The sequence below is a fragment of the Narcine bancroftii genome, chromosome 14 (assembly GCF_036971445.1).
Source record: "Narcine bancroftii isolate sNarBan1 chromosome 14, sNarBan1.hap1, whole genome shotgun sequence".
Taxonomy (NCBI): domain Eukaryota; kingdom Metazoa; phylum Chordata; class Chondrichthyes; order Torpediniformes; family Narcinidae; genus Narcine; species Narcine bancroftii.
This window is the reverse complement of record NC_091482.1, coordinates 24,139,188-24,156,579: the sequence shown is the minus strand read 5'-3', so window position 1 is coordinate 24,156,579 and position 17,392 is coordinate 24,139,188. Positions and strand designations below refer to the sequence as shown.

At 41.1% G+C, this 17,392-nt stretch overlaps 1 protein-coding gene across 2 annotated transcripts in view; it reads left to right on the top strand.

Annotated features, from left to right (window-relative positions):
* The window catches only part of slc5a2 (solute carrier family 5 member 2), a 49,630-nt gene that overhangs the window by 26,993 nt on the left and 5,245 nt on the right, over positions 1-17,392 (top strand). The window contains exons 10-17 of one of the 2 annotated variants that reach the window (XM_069911439.1): positions 814-949; positions 1,929-2,036; positions 2,999-3,149; positions 4,364-4,532; positions 7,246-7,461; positions 11,014-11,152; positions 16,223-16,323; positions 16,827-16,905. In XM_069911439.1, coding sequence (XP_069767540.1) covers positions 814-949; positions 1,929-2,036; positions 2,999-3,149; positions 4,364-4,532; positions 7,246-7,461; positions 11,014-11,152; positions 16,223-16,323; positions 16,827-16,898 — 1,092 coding nt within the window. In that variant the 3' untranslated portion in view covers positions 16,899-16,905. Of the gene's footprint in view, positions 1-813; positions 950-1,928; positions 2,037-2,998; positions 3,150-4,363; positions 4,533-7,245; positions 7,462-11,013; positions 11,153-16,222; positions 16,467-16,826; positions 16,906-17,392 lie in introns of those variants that run through there. The other variant, XM_069911438.1, reaches the window with a different exon arrangement.

Here is a 17,392-nt window from a genome sequence, read left to right as displayed (position 1 = left end):
CCTACAGACTACTTTAAATGTCTAGCACAGAAAGAGGATGAATGTACATTTTTCCTTTCTTTTTCAAATATATTTATTGAGTTTAACATACATAATAAATGACAATTACATAATGATTCATTTGTATACAAGTAAGTACAGGTACATACAAAAGGGGGAAAATAATAAGTAAATATGCATAACTAAATCATTAGCTACTTATAATAACACAATCTAGAAATAAACATAATGTAGGCAACCATTAGATCCGTTTATTGGAATGTTTCAATAAAATAATAACATTTTTCAAAATAGACTCACAAGTATCTTCGGCAAACAATTGTTGAAAATCATGTTCCCAAACTTAATGTTAGATTTTTTAAAAACTATCGCTAAATCTTAAAAGTAGTTCATCAAGGGCTGAAAGCAATTTTTTAATTTAAATTTTAAACGTATAATTTGCCTTCAGGTACTTGTATGCTTGTCTCAATAACAATCATTGGATGCTAGGTATATCTAAAAGGAGATGATCTGATGTGAACTGGAAGGGGAATTAGGGGAAGTGACTGAGATTGTCAATAAATTGTCATAAAATAAAAGCCCTGGGATATACAGAATGATGAACACAATTGTGCAATTAGCAATGAGACAGGATGAGATGGGTGTGTATAAAAGCATGAAAACAAAGGAGGAAAAACATTGTTTGATAACGACAGGAATGGAGACATACTAGCAAGAGAAATAAAATGTTATAGAAGTTGGAAATTAGAGTTTAAATTTAAACTGTTTTCTTCAGATATTTATAACTTTTTAAAAAATGTTTGTCCCCTCCAGGTCATTATCCAACGTTGCTTAGCTGCTAAAAACCTGACCCATGTGAAGGCTGGATGTGTTCTGTGTGGTTATATAAAATTGTTGCCCATGTATCTGATGGTCATGCCAGGCATGATCAGTCGAATTCTGTACCCAGGTAAGCTTTCTTAATCAAATCGCTATTTGTTCCAACCTTGAAGCCAAAAGATAAGAGCTCGCCACTTGTTCCCCTGCTAACTTTCCAAATTTCTCCTGAGATGCAAGGTTAGCACTCTAAATTACACTCCTTCAGTGGGAGAAGGAAGCATTACTGATGGGAGTAGAGACACCATTTTGTGGTGACATATTCAAGTGAACTGAACAAGAAGAGTCCAGGAGACACAAAAGACTGCAGAGAAGGAATTCTCTGCCTGAGGAAGCAGAAGGGCTCCAGCCTGAAATATAGCTCTGATGGACGCTGCAGGATCTGCTGAGTTCCTCCAGCATTTCTGTGTTTTGAATAAGAGGAGCTGAGTCCATAGCCAAATCAGCCATGGCTAGAGGGGCAATGGGAAACTGGTTGATGAGGTGGGTAACTGGCTTCGAGGTTGGTTATGGTGTTGAGTAGTGAGTTGGGTGTCAGGAGTTTAATTAGCCACTGATGTGGGTGGAAAGGAAGGGGTATAATTGGCCAAGGAGACAGATGACTATGAAATGGGATAACTGCTCAGAAGGTTCTCTCTATCCTAAGAATATTTCTGTGACAAGGATTTAGATTGAGATTTGGATTTAGGCATACAGCTCAGAAATAGGCCATTTTGACCCATGAGCCTGTGCCACCCAATTAACCTACAACCTGTTTTGAACGGTGGGAGGAAGCCAGAGTTCCCGGATGAAACCCACGCAGACAAGGGGAGAACGAATAAACTCCTTACAGACAGCGCGGGATTCGAACCCAAGTCCTGGTCACTGGCGCTGGAACAGTGTTGCGTTAACTGCTATGCTAACCATTAAAGAAATTTTAATCTTTTGAATATGTTCATAATTGATCGACATTTGGGATAATATTCCATGGTATCCATTGCGAGGATGGATATGGGTCATGTGTGGAAAAACCAATGCAGATTATTCTAATGAGTTTCCACTCTGTACCATAGATGAGGTTGCATGTGTGGTGCCAGAGGAATGTGAGAAGATCTGCGGCACTCCAGTTGGTTGCTCCAACATTGCCTACCCAAAGCTGGTGGTCACTCTGATGCCCAATGGTAAATAATCCGTGACACCGTGAACTAAACTAACAATAGCTATTCCAACTCAAAGTCTTCCTTCAATCCTCAAAGAACTCCTCACCTCACTCCTTCCCTTCCCTTATGATACAGTATTGAAATCCAGTCTTGGTGTCATAATTTTTATATTTTTTAATTTCCATTATCTTCACTGAAAACTCTTCCAATTTTCACGCTTTTCATCTGAATCAGAATGGCATCATGGTTTGAGGCAAACCGTCTCGGCTCTCGGACTTCCTGGTTCAGGATGGAGTTCTGGCCCAAGCGCCTGCCTCACTGACGGATAACAGGATCAACAGTGGGGACATTTGCCGAGAATTGCAGAAATCTGCAACTCTGAAGTCACTCATGCCTGTCCAGGAAGATGTGAATAATAAGCTATATACTTGCACCACATTGCCAGGGAATGCCTAGGCATGTGTATGACTTGTCTTTGGAGCATCTCTCTCATTTTCCTTAGTGAAGAAGTCTTGGGAGGGGTTACTGGATTGGGTGTGACTTTGATGTTGCCAGAAGACCAGTTAAATTTTATTCAGAGGTGAAAGTAAGCTGCTCCCTTATACAGATATGCAAGTGCCTAACGTAATGTACAAATGGGTTAAATCAGCAATAAAATAAAATAATTACCCTCATCCCTGCTTTCAATCTTCCTGTTGTCTATAGGTAGCAATTTAATGAACTAAATGATGTGATAGACCATTTCAAAAAGCATTTAGTTGGTCTCGGGCAGTAGTTCTCATAATTTTATTTCCCCTCACGTACCACCTTAAGTAATCCCTTGCTCACCACTGAGCACCTTAGGCATAAGATTTAGTAAGAGATTACTTTAGGTGGTACGAGTGGGGGGCAAAAAGGGTTGAGAACCACTGGTCTAGAGTCGGTCAGGCAGTATATTAACCTGACGCATGACTGATATAAGCTTGTTCTATGTCTCTGATCAGGACTACGTGGTTTGATGCTTGCAGTTATGTTGGCAGCGCTCATGAGCTCACTGGCATCCATCTTTAACAGCAGCAGCACTCTTTTCACCATGGACATCTGGGCGAGAATCCGCAAGGATGCCAGCAACAAAGAGCTGATGATTGTTGGCAGGTGAACAGTCATTAACAGAATCGAGGATGTGTTTCACAAGAGAATTAGAGATAGATGAAGCCATCTGGCACATTGCAGCTCATGAATCTTGAAGATCTTAACCCCCGCAACATTTTAATTGTTTAGTTAATAATTGTATGTTCACTGCAGCTGGAAATTGATGCTCACTGGGTGTAAGTTAGAGGAATTAATCTTTTTTATTAAATATAACTGTCAGAACAGCAGTGCATCAGAGTCACAAAATAATGTGCAGCTCATCTTTCTATTCCATCGTCCCCAAGTAGTATGGCTACAGAATTACGTCAGGAAACCATGTGGACGAGAAATCTTTTCTTTTTAAAATACTTTTATTGATGTCTACATTATGAACAATTGAACAGTAACGGTATAGTAAAATTCAAAAAAAGACCCCCCAAAAAAACCTTATAATTCACTTAGCAAGATTAAAAGCCAACATGTAGGAATCAAGTGACAACACCCTGGAGATGGACAGCACAGCACCAACACTTCAGAACAACCCGAATTCTTTAGGTTACGATAATAGTCCATAAATGGGCCCCACGTCTTTTGGAAATTAATATTTGACTCTTTAATAGCATATCTAATTTTTTTTTCTAAACTTAAACAAGACATAATATCACTGAACCATTGTGTGTCTGTAGGTGGAGCGTTGTCTTTCCATTTAATCAAAATTGCACGTCTGGCCATCAGTGAAATAAAGGATAACATTCGGTTTTGAGTTGGAGTCAGTAAAATATCATCATCTTGAAATGATCTGAATAAAGCACAAGTGGTTGTACTTGTCGGCCAGTGGTTCTCAACCTTTTTCTTTCCACTCACATATGACTAAGTATTCCCTATGCCATCGGTCCTCTGTGATCAGCAAGGGATTGCTTAAGGTGGTATGTGGGTGAAAAGAAAAAGTTTGAAAACCATTGTTTTAATTGTACCTAAGGGACTCGTTATGTGCACTGTTTTGTAAGGAAATGGGCCAAAGACAATTTTTCCCAAGCAAAATATTTCAGTAACAATTGGGTCGAGAGCAGTGATTCTCAATCTTTCCTTCCCTTCCCACCCACATACCAATCCCTTACTAATCACAGAGCAGAAATGGCATAGGGATTACTTAAGGTGGTAATTATGTGAGTGGAAAAAGGTTGAGAACCTTGATCATAAAAACACACATGAATTACAATCTCTGTTCTCTTTCTCAGGGCCTGGATTCTCTGTATTGTCACAATCAGCATTGCTTGGATACCTGTCGTACAGGCAGCTCAAAGTGGACAACTCTTCGACTATATCCAGTCTGTCACCAGTTATTTGGCACCACCCATTGGTGCTGTTGTCCTGCTGGGTGTCTTTGTGCAAAGGATCAATGAGCCAGTAAGTAGCTAATCAGATACAAGTTAACAGTGACCGATAGAATGAATTATCCCAATCATCCCTGAACTGTTCCATTCTCATTTTCAAAATAAATTCAGCAGGTTAGATACACTGTGCGGGGAAGGTGCACAGCTGGTTGAACAGATATCAAATGGGTTCAAGGGAAAAAACTATATATTTCTAATGAAGCTGCTTTGAATTTGAAAGCTAAATATCCAGAGCTACAGGCCTCCAATCGGATTAGTTATTGTCAGAAATGTCAGCGCCAAAAGTGGCATGTATTTTTGTGAAAGGGTAAGTACTCGAGATGGCAGAGGTCGACAGCATCGAGTCCACGCTGCTGAAGATCCAGCTGCGCTGGATGGGTCACGTCTCCAGAATGGAGGACCATCGCCTTCCCAAGATCGTGTTATATGGCGAGCTCTCCACTGGCCACCGTGACAGAGGTGCACCAAAGAAAAGGTACAAGGACTGCCTAAAGAAATCTCTTGGTGCCTGCCACATTGACCACCGCCAGTGGGCTGATAACGCCTCAAACCGTGCATCTTGGCGCCTCACAGTTTGGCGGGCAGCAACCTCCTTTGAAGAAGACCGCAGAGCCCACCTCACTGACAAAAGGCAAAGGAGGAAAAACCCAACACCCAACCCCAACCAACCAATTTTCCCCTGCAACCGCTGCAATCGTGTCTGCCTGTCCCGCATCGGACTTGTCAGCCACAAACGAGACTGCAGCTGACGTGGACTTTTTATCCCCTCCATAAATCTTCGTCCGCGAAGCCAAGCCAAAGAAGAAGAAAGAATGAAGATAAAAGCTGATGACCACAAGTTCTATCCTTTACATCAGAATTAGAACTGATTTGTCAGTGTGAAAGGAGAATAAAGTACATAAGAAATAGGAGCAGGAGTCGGCCATCTGGCCCGTCGAGCCTACACCACCATTTAATGTGATCATGGCTGATCTGATGATAGGCTCATCTCCACCTACCCGGCCTTTTCCCCATATCCCTTAATTCCCTTGCGATGTAAAAATGCATCCAACCTTGTCTTAAATATATTTACTGAGGTAGCTTCCCCTGCTTCAATGGGCAGCGAATTGCACAGATTCACCACCCTCTGGGGAAAAACAGTTCCTCCTCAATTCTGCCCTAAATCTACTACTCCGAATCTTGAGGCTTTGTCCCCTAGTTCTAGTCTCCCCCACCAATGGAAACATCTTTCCTACCTCTGTCTTATCGATGCCTTTCATAATTTTTTATATTCCTCATTCTTCCAAATGCCAGTGAGTACAGCTCCAGGCTACTTGAAGTATTCTATCCTGCATGCTGCAGTCTGAAAGATTATCCTTGGCTGATGTCTTTTTCAATATTACTCTAATGTAGTAAACAAACCCAGGAGATACACTTTCAGCGACAGAATAGTTATTGCAGTTCCCTCTTTAACAGCGTTATGATAGGTTACCCTCATTGTGCAAACTCCTAATTCCTAGTATCTGCTCCTCCTACATGATTGGCTTTTGATTAAATGTGAAACATTGGCTGACAATTCAGGCAGTTGTCAAGTAGCTGAGGAACCAGGTTCTTCTCCTTTCTCCTCTTGTGTCTTACCTGGTTGTGATTTGTCTGCAGGAGAGTTGGATCCAAGGTTCGATTTGTTTTTGTGTTATCTCACTCTGCACTTCCTCCTTTGATATTCTTCCTGGATTCCTGTGAATGAAGTGGGGGGGAAGAACCACAATCCTTCAGATTGCTCGAGTCCAAAAATATACCATTATTTTGATGAACTCAAATATACAATATTAGTTGGCCATATTGCTGGTAATATTGGCTTTGTTTAAAAGATAACCAATTTTAAACGATCCTCAGGCCAGACCATTTCTCAAAATTATCCTGAACATGGAGTGGCTATTTTTTCCAGCTTGTTCACTGCAGTACAGTTTGGGATTTTCATGATTTCCTAGCCCTGGGGCTAGATTCAAATTGAGTAATCAATATGAAATTGCTGTCCTTCTGTGCTCTTTGATATGTGATTGCCCAAACTTTCCGATAGGCGACACAATCATATCGTAATTAAGTTCCATGCATGTGGATATTGTGATACAGGCTGGATCGATAAAATTGCTTCCTACCAATGGTTTAAAAGATACAAGGAAATTAGAGGGTTATGGTTGTGAGGTAGAGAAAGGACGGTTTAAATTGTTGAGTAAGTTTAAAAATATGGGTACGTGCCACCTACCTATTCAGGTAGCATTTCACCACACTTACATCCGTGGTCCCATAATTATTCAGTTACTGCAAGCAAATCCGCAGCAATTTAGAAAAAGTGATCGCTAGCTATAGGAAATTGTACACTGTATACCCACACTAATTCGACTGCCCACTCTCTCCCCATAGCCCCGTGTCAGTCCCCACACTGATCCCACTACACTGGTCTCTGCCCACAGTCCTGTGTTGACACTCACACTGATCCCTACTTACAAATAAAAAGTTTACAGGTCCACTACAGTATCCCATCTAGCTTTGTTATGGCTATAATATGGCGTCTGCACAATGTCCCCATCGCATAACGCCCAATTTCACAGAGCGTATTGTGGACATTAAGCGAGGCATACCAAGCCAAAGAAAGAGAAAGAAAGAAATGTTCTGTAATAAAGTTAACATTAATTGCTACAGATTAGTACTCGTTTGTGATGAGATTGTTGACCGTTATCCTGCAGGGTGCCTTCTGGGGTTTGATCGGAGGTCTGGCCATGGGCCTCTGCCGGATGATAGCTGACTTTGTCTATGGCACGGGCAGCTGTGTCTTCCCCTCCTCATGCCCTTTCATCTTCTGTGGCATCCACTACCTCCATTTTGCCATCATTCTGTTCAGCTGTACGTGTATCCTGGTCCTCGTCATCTCCTTCTGCACTCCAAAGATTGAAGAGAAGCACGTGAGTTTTGGTTAATTAATAATTGTTTCCCATCTATAATGACAGGAATAAGGAGCTCGGTATCAATCCTTTTCCCCCAATGTGTTCATCTCCCCCTATTTTTACCACTCTATTTCCAATAGAGTCTGGAGTAACCCATTTGTTTTACCCATCAATAAACTGGTCTTTCCTCTATCTCATTACATCTTTTCCTTACATCTCAGCTCCTTAATTCCTCAATACCTTCAGGGTCCAATTTTTTTTCCCCGATCTTGAGAGCATGTGATTACTGAGCATCTGAGACAGAGAGTGAAAGTGGAAGATTCTTTTTGTCATTGGATACTTGTGACTTAGAACATATGAACATGAGAAATAGGAGCAGGAGTAGGCCATCCAGCCCATCAAGCTTACTCTACCATTCAATGAGATCATGGCTAATCTGATGATAGGCTCATCTTCAATCACCTACCTTTTCCCCATATTCCTTAATTCCCCTACTAGGTAAAAATCTATCCAACCTTGGCTAAGTATATGTTCTGAGGTCGCCTCCACTCCTTCAATGGGCAGTGAATTTCACAGATTCACCACCCTCTAGGAAAAGCAGTTTCTCCTCACCCCCATCCTAAATCTACTACCTTGAAGCTTGAGATAATATCCCCTCATTCTAGTCTCCCCCACCAATGGAATCATCTTAGCTACCTCTATCTTATTTATGCCTTTTATAATTTTAGTGGTGTTCCATCAGGATCTGTGCTAGTTGCAATACATGTGAATGGCTTGGATGTGGACGAGGGAGACATGATCAATAAATTGGCGGCAACACAAAAATTGGTGGAATTTTTGACATAATGGGGAGTAATCTGAGGCCACAGGGTGATATCGATGTGTTGGTGAGATGAGACGATGGATTGTTATCAAGACAAATGTGAGATGATTCATTTTGGCAGCCTTAATGAGGATAGGACATGCACTAGGAATAACAACTTCATAGGCAGTATTGAGGATCAGATCGACAGATGGGTGTCCAAATGAAAAGATCCTTGAAGATGGCAGCACAGGTAGATAATGTGTTTAAGAGAGCAAATGGGATGCTTGCCTTCATTAGTCAAGGCAATGATTTCAAAAATTGGACGGTTATGTTCCAATCTTATGAAACCTTAGTTAGATGTTGAGTGGCACATAACATTGATCATGCAAACAGAAAGGGTGCAAAGGAGATTCGTCAGAGCATTAACAAAAACAGAATGCTGGGAGAGACTCTGCTTCTGTTTTCTATTCCAGATTTCTCTTCACCAGGATGTTGCCTGGAACAAGCGTATAAGACCATCGGAGCAGGAATAGGCTATTCAGCCATACATCTCCCCTGTCATTCAATCATCAGCTGTTCCCTTTCCCACTGAGCCCAACTGCCCAGTCTTCTCCCCATAATCTTTGATGCCTTGGTTATTCAAGAACCATTTAATCTCTGCCTTAAATACACTTAATGATCTGGTCTCCACAACAACCTGTGGCAACAAATTCCACAGATTTACCAGGTAGACATTCCTTCACATCTCTGCTCTAAGCAGATGCCCCTCAATCCTGAAGTTGTGCCCTTTTATACTAGACTTTCCCACCATGGGAAACAACCTTTCTACATTTACTCTGCCCATGACTTTCAACATTCAAAATGTTTAAATGTGATCTTTATTTTATGTAATAAAGAAACTTGGGTTCTTTTATATTAACAATATTTTATTAACAACTCATGACTTCATGGTTCAGCCATTTTTTGTATCTAACCGAAGGTGCAGCACTCATCTCTGACTCCCTCTAGTGATCAGGAGTATCACTAGCACTCTATCACCGCATCCCCTTTCCTTAAGATGTTCCATCTAGCAACATTACCCACTAATGCAGTATTCATTTCAAAGTTAAGACCCAACATGAATACAAATATCAGCAGCACAAGTTTTTAAGTGCAGTTCTTTTTCTTTTAGAGATTTAGACTGTTTGCAGTGGCCATTTAACCTGCCAACCTGTACGTCTCTGGGATGGAGCATCTGGAGTAAACATCACAGTTTTGGAGAAAACATCCAAACTCCACACAAATAGCATCTGAGGTTAGGATTGAACCCAGGTAGCTGGAGGAGTCAGGCAATGGATCTATCAGATGCACCACTGCACTGCCCTAATATATCACACCCAGTTCTCTCATCCAAGACATTGATGGAAATTGTAATTACTGACTACCTTAAAACCTGCCAACAATTTGACTCATTTATTATTATCTTCTAATTTCCACTTATTAACTAGTTTTCCACCTAAACCAATGTCCCATGAATGTCAATTATGCTTAATCAGGCACTTCATCCGATGTATTTTGCTGCTTCTACTTTTCTTCAACTGCTCATCTATTTAAAATTCACACTGTAAAAGATGCTGATGTTCGAGAGGAAGATAAAGGGAATCAGAGAAAGAAATGTGAGAGAGAATGCAATATTCTGATGTGCCCACAGAGGAGGGCAAGCAACAGGGGAAGAGGAAAAAGAGACGGTTGGATAGCTGCAAGAAACACTCGGCATGAGAGCGAGAAGAAAATGGGAGGGAATATGATGTAGATCATGATGGACAGGGAGACCTGGATTTGGAGACAGAGTTTACACAGGGCAAGAGCTAGAGAGACCAGAAAAAAATGTAGATTCTAGAAACTTCACAGAGGATTAAAAAAAAAGAGAGCAAAAAGCAGGGACACATGAACATGGAGAGAGACAGCTGAAGACATAATGAGAGATCTTTGAAGTGTAACAGAAATGCAATAGATGCAGTGCAAATTGACATTAAAAAGCCATTGATAATGGATTACACAGAAGATTTTTGGAGAAAATTAAGCGGAATAGAATTCCACTAATAGAGTAGGATGGTAAACAAGATTAAGCGCTTGCTGGAAGGGAGTGAACAGATGGCAGAATTTAAACATTAAATGCCTTGGAAATATTAATTTCCAAACCAGTTTGGTTTGTATGTCAATAACTTGAAAATAAAACAAGGTAGAGTGATGTCCAAGTACGTAGATGTTAGTAAAATAGGCAGAGTAAATAATGTTGTTAAACATGAAAGTCTGCAGAGGCTGGGGTCAAGGCCAATATGCACATGCTGGAGAAATTTAGCAACGTCCATAGAAAGAGTCATCAGTATCAGTCAATAATTATGTTTTGAGCTAAAAGCTGAATGAGGTTTACAAGACATTTAAAGCAACTTCTGAGAATGATAAGGATATATAAAGAATGTAAAATTCAAGAAATAATGAAACTCTATAAAATGTGAATGAGGTCAGGGTGGATTGCAGTATCAGAGGGCAGTGCGATTAACGTAGAGGGCAGGATGGTTAGAGCAATGCTGTTACTATGCCAGCGACCCGGGTTCAAATCCGATGCTGTCCATAAGGTGTTTGTACTTTCTCCCCATGTCTGCATGGGTACCGGTGTTGTAGGTCAATTGGGTGTCATTGGGCAGCACGGGCTGAAAGGGCCTGTTACCCGTGCTGTAGGTCTAAATTTAAACTTAAATAATTGTGGATATTTGGCTCTGCAGCTCCATCGCCTTGTGTACAGCCTTCGTTACAGCCAAGCTGAAAGGATTGACTTGGACATTATGGAAAAGCCGAAGGCAAATATGAAAACTCAAGAAGAAATAGAAAATAGCACGCCTGCCGTGCACCCAGCGGCGTCAGGTACTCAGTCTGAAAATTAATAGCAGCAGAGATCATAATGGAACTAGTTTTATTCCAGCAGATATCGTGAATAAAGAATGAGAGCTACAGGACAGTCTATACTGAGCAACTGGCATCCATTTTCACTAATCCTAACAAATCCAGCCCATATTCGACTATTCACCTCCCCACCGCAGACTATTTGCAGTGGTTTCCTTGAAGAAGGACTCAAGCCCAAAACGTTGCTTTTGTATCTTTATCTTTGCTTTATAAAGTACCCTGTTTGGCCTGCTGAGTTTCTCCATCATCGTCTTTTTACTTCAGTCACGGTGTCTGCAGACTTTCATGTTTGACTACTAAAGAAAATCTATGAAAATGCTAGTTGCGGACTTTTTTAAATCTAAAGATGTTTTAAAGGTACATAAGGACCAAGGAGATTACACAGGAAAGAGGAGGGGTTTTTTAAATTTAAATTTAAGCATACAACATGGTAACAGGCCATTCCAGCCCATGAGCCCAATTAACTTACAACCCCTGTACACTTTAAAAGGGCAGGAGAAAACCGGAGCACCTGGATGAAACCTATAAGGATGAACAAAGTGAGTGTAGAGCAGTGGTTTCAAACTCCGGCACCCCCCACCCCAACTCACATTCCACCTTAAGCAATCCCTAAGCATTGGTGCTCTGTGATTGGTAAGGGACTGCGAGTGGTGGTATGTGAGTGGGAAGCGAAGGTTGAGAATCACTGCTCTAGGCCTAATTGTTACTGAAATATTTTGCTTGAGAAAAATTGTCATTGGCCCATTTCCTTGGAGTTCTGAAACCGGGCACATATCTTTGGCTTGGCTTCGCGGACGAAGATTTATGGAGGGGGTAAAAAGTCCACGTCAGCTGCAGGCTCGTTTGTGGCTGACCAGTCCGATGCGGGACAGGCAGACACGATTGCAGCGGTTGCAAGGGAAAATTGGTTGGTTGGGGTTGGGTGTTGGGTTTTTCCTCCTTTGCCTTTTGTCAGTGAGGTGGGCTCTGCGGTCTTCTTCAAAGGAGGCTGCTGCCCGCCAAACTGTGAGGCGCCAAGATGCACGGTTTGAGGCGTTATCAGCCCACTGGCGGTGGTCAATGTGGCAGGCACCAAGAGATTTCTTTAGGCAGTCCTTGTACCTTTTCTTTGGTGCACCTCTGTCACGGTGGCCAGTGGAGAGCTCGCCATATAATAAGTCAATCAAGTACGATTAAAACAGTGGTTTTCAACTTTTTTCTTTCCACCCACATACCCCCTTAAGCAATCCCTCACTAATCACAGAGCACCTATGGCATGAGAATTGCTTAAGGCAGAATGTGAGTTTAATGGGACAATTTGAAAACCACTGGTGCAGAGGAAGCAAAAATTGTTTTTAATGAAAAATTTGCAGGGGTCTTCACTAAACTTGCTCCAACCTTTTGGGGGGGGGGGGGTGGGTGGGGAGGAAGGGATGATACTGTACTGACAATAACCACACCAGCAGTGCGAGTATAAGACAGCTCTAATAAACTAATATGTTCACTAAGAGGTCTTGTCTCTGCAAGATAAACCTGGAAGGCTAGACTGTAGCTCTGGACTGCTTTATAGACAAGGTCACCGGGATGACCCCTGGTGGCCTAATGGTGTAATTACATATCACCACAGATACAATTAACATGAATAAGTGTAAAATATTGAATGGATAAACATAGTGACAAAGGGAAGTGTTAAGAAGTTTAGCATCTTGAAAATAGTTAAATTGCCAGGTCCGTGTGAAAGATATATCGAGATGTTAAGATGTTGGAGGAAATAGAAGAGGCTCAGACCATTATTTTTAATTTTTCCCTGGCTATAAGATTGAGCCAGAGAATTGGAAACTGATAACACTATAGCTTTGTTTGAAGTTTGTAAGCAGCGGTTTTCCATTCAACACAGCACTGAGTCCTTTGCTTTTGCATTATTCATTAGTGAATTGGATGCAAATGTAGAGGGCTTGATCAGGATGTTTGCACATGATAGAAAGTTAGTGATTAGCATTAAGGAGGAAAGATTTGGACTCCAGGAAATCTTGGAATGATCTGGTAATTGAAGCAAGGAAAAAACCCAGAGGTTTTAAACAATATATTAGGGGTGGGGGAGGGGATGGTTGGAAAGGTAAGGGAATGTACAGTAGTAAATGGGAGGATATTGTGCAGTACAGATGAACATAGGGAATTGGAGTGAACATCCGCCGATCCTGAGATGGTCGCTAGGTGTTGTAAAGCATGCAAAATGTCTGCCAAGGCTTAGAATATAAAACTAAGAAGGTTAGGCCACAACTATGTATGACGTATTTCTTGTGCAAGGAGGCTTCTTGAGAAATACACATAACTCTGATCACCAAAATACAAGAAAGCTGTGATTGCACTGGAGACAGTACCAAGAGGATTTATGAGGAAGCGGCCAGGACTGAAAATAGGACAGAGGTGGCCGAAGGGAAAGTGAATTAAAGAGTATGAGGTGCACGAATCATGACACATGACGATCAGAAAAAAGATGAAGAAATGTTATCGTTCAAATAGCTTTAATCGTTTGGGACTCACTACCTCAGAGGAGTGTAAAGAGGAAACTCTTGTCAAGTTTAAAAAGCAGTTGGCTGTGTTCTTGAAGAACTGTATGCAGAATTTAGAGTACTGTGTACCCTTCAGGTTTCCATACTTGATTTAATGTTAATTTTTAACTTAGACATACAGCACAGTTACAGGCCCTTTTGGCCCATGAGCCCGTGCCACCCAATTAACTTCCAACCCTGGTACATTTTAAGAGAGTGAGAGGAAATCAGTGCACCTGGAGGAAATCCACACAGACACGGGGAAAGCATACAAAATCCTTACAGACAGCACCGGATTTGAATCCTGGTTGCTGGCGCTCTAACAGCTTGGTGCTAACCGCTAAGCTTAAAGGAGGATAAGCATGCAATGGAAGTAATTCCAAGAATTTTTCACTAGGGTTATTTTTGAGATTAAGAGGTTGTGAGTATGTTAGGTCAGAGAGAGAAGTGATCTTAAATTCTGAGGAAGAATAACAGGGTGAATACTACGAGGATATTTTCCATGGTGAAGATATCAGGGATCTAGGGAGCTTCATTTCAGAACAAGGAGTGACCCATTTCATATCGACGTGGAATCATTCTCTCAAATGTTTGCTACCTGAGAGCTGTGAGGGTAGAATCTTTGAATATATTCCAGGGAGACATTTAAACCAAAGTGTAGTTATGAGGATAGGAAGGAGAAATGATGATGAGGCAAAGATTAAATCTGACATAATCTTAATGGAGAAGTTGTAAGGGGCCAATTTGACTACTCATTGTAAAAGAATGCTTAGCTGCAGGACTAAAAACTTAGATAAGATTCACCTGGCTCGGTCTTTTTTTAAGTGGCTTGAGTATGATAATTTTAGAGGATCGGTGGGGGGGGGGGGAATCAAAAGTGAGGGACAAAATGCTCAGAAAATTCAACACAACACAAGGAAATTATTGTCATTTAATAAGTCCCCAGGGAGGCAAGAGATTGGATAGAATTTATTTACAGGAATAGCAATGTTTGCAAATGCTGAAATCACAACTATTGTGTCTATGAACAATGGATAAGCCAGCTTGAAAGACTGGAGCTTAGAATGACATACATGGGTCAAATGTTGAGTGAATATACTGGTCTCACTGGGTAAATGAAGATGAATGGGTCTGCAGCAAAGATATAGTGCGATTCCTTGTCCTTCGTTGATCTGTCTGTTCCCACCTGCCATCTCCTTGGTGGTAGGGGGTGGGGAATCCATCCATCCATCCATCCAACTTAATTAGGTTGAGTCACGAAAATTTAAAGATCTGGAGGCCAGCAGTGGAGTCCCAACAAATCCTATGATTTCTGTCTTTTTGTTGAGTTTGTTCTTACATTTTCGCAAGAATTTTGAATATGTAATTGTTTGGTTTTTTTTATCCTTGCGTCCCTAATATGTCAGGAAAGTAAAGAGACACTGTAAAATGCTACAGGAACAGGAGACGAGGACTAATTTATTATTACTGTCTCTCTTTTCAGGCTAATTGTCTATTTAATTTTGTCTCCGGATATATTAATTGAGATAAGGGGAGGGGGTGAAATTGGACTCAACGGTGAAGCTTGTATATAATTGGAAAATGTAGTGTTTTTATTATTATAGATTATTATGGATTGTTGACTTCAAAAAATGATAAATAAAATATTCAAAAAGAAGTTTACAGAATGCAGGACTTTAAATAGTATGGATGGAACTTACTGTATATGTCGGCATATCAGACAGAATTTGAACCTTAAAACTTTCACCCCAAAACCAGGGGTCATCTTATACAGCAAGTATAAAATCCAAATGTTAATATGCTGTGTCCTCCACGGTGAAGGAGAATGGCATAAAACACTCGCATCACTCCTAAAGTCCGAACACAGTCCCACCCATAATCTCATGAAGCAAGACTGAGTTTATAAACTAAATTCCTGCAGTGAACTTTCTGTCAGCATTTCTAACATATTACAGTATAATATTGTACAAAAGTAAATCAATTTCACATAAATGGAAACATTATACTCGACACCATGTTTGTTCCTGTAAGAAAACTGATGCCTAAGTGATGTCAGTAATGTTCCCAGCTGGGAACGTTTGATGCATACTATGGTAGATAATTGATAGTATTTTGCCTTTACTTGAAATGAAATGGGTACATTTTATGGTGTTGCTTAGTAGTGTACTTAACAGCATCACTCCACTGGTCAGTGCGATGGTTGGTAAAGATCTATTGGGGCAGTAAGGTCTCAACTTTAAGTGCCAGACTTGGGGCAGTCTTATCCCATGAGTATAGCTCAAAACCTACATGTTAATTGGAAATTCGGGGACCCAGTTGCCTTATCCGCTGACATATATGGTAAATGTCTTTGGGGCTCAGATCTAAGCAGCCCTACTTGAATAAACCCAGTGGTACTTAAGTTATATGTGTGTGGTGGTTCATGTGAATACGATGCTGACATTCTAGATTTAGATATAGGAGGAGTTCTCCAATGAGTTCAGCTTTTTATGTCTTTCAGTTGCAGAACCAAGGAGGAAAAGAAACCTCTTCATCCGTTGCTGTGCTTGGTTCTGTGGCATCAGTTCAGGGCCTGAGCCGGAACCAACAGAAGCAGAAAAGGTAGAGGCTCTGCGGAAAATGACAGACATAAGTGAGAGCGCCACCTGGAGTACTGTGGTTAATATAAATGTCTTGATCATGATGTGTGTTGCTGTCTTCCTTTGGACTTTCTATGCTTAATAAAGGAGAATTTTAAATCTGCATTCTCTTAATCCAAAGTATTTTATTGCGGTTATAAATAACTTTGAAATTTTTTTGTGTGTGGGTAACCTTCCAGTTAATTTTTTGGATAGATTCCACCTGCACTCAGGGGAGCAGTGCTAATTTTTTTGCAGCAGGAGCTCACCAAAAACGGCGACAAGGAGGTGCCGGAGCTGCCCCCCTGAGGTGCACTTTCAAAAGATGCAAGGCCTGTGCTTTGAACTAGAGGCACTCTAGAAAAACGAGGATAACCTTGTCAGAAGATTCGTCAGAAGTCTCAGAACCTACCTCACAGGTGACAATGAACCATTGCACATGTTGTCCTTAATCTGTGGCTGCACACAATATGCTTTCACTTGCAGGGGACGAACAAAAGCATGGAGGTAGACAAAGAGAAAATCCTCTCACTGAAGGCAAGGTGCATGAACAGATGAAGCCCAGGTAAGAGACAAATAGGGTCAATGTTAAAACTCTAAAAATGTCCAGATCGAGTCAAAAAGTGATACAGCTTGGAAACTCCTCTATACCAAGCAGGATGCCAGCCTGTCCTTTTCCATAGCCGTGTTAGCATCATATCCCTCTGGAGTATAGACCTTTCCCTGTCCAAATGTCTTTTACATGTTGTAATTGCACCTGCCTCTGTCAACTTCTTCTGACTGCTCCTTCACCCTCTAAAAAAAATATTGCCCCTCAGGTCTCCTTTGGATCTCTTCCCTCTCCCCTCAAGCACACACCCTATAGCTTTAAACTTCCTTACCCTGTTGGAAAAATGGCCATTTTCCTTACGTATGCCCCTTATGGTTGAATATATGGCCACCTTCTGTATTTAAGGGTTTAAAAAAAAGCCCTTGTCTATTGAGAATCACAAGGTGGAAACTCTTGTGATTCTGCAGTGAAAAAGGCAATGGTCACTGTGGCAGAATGATAG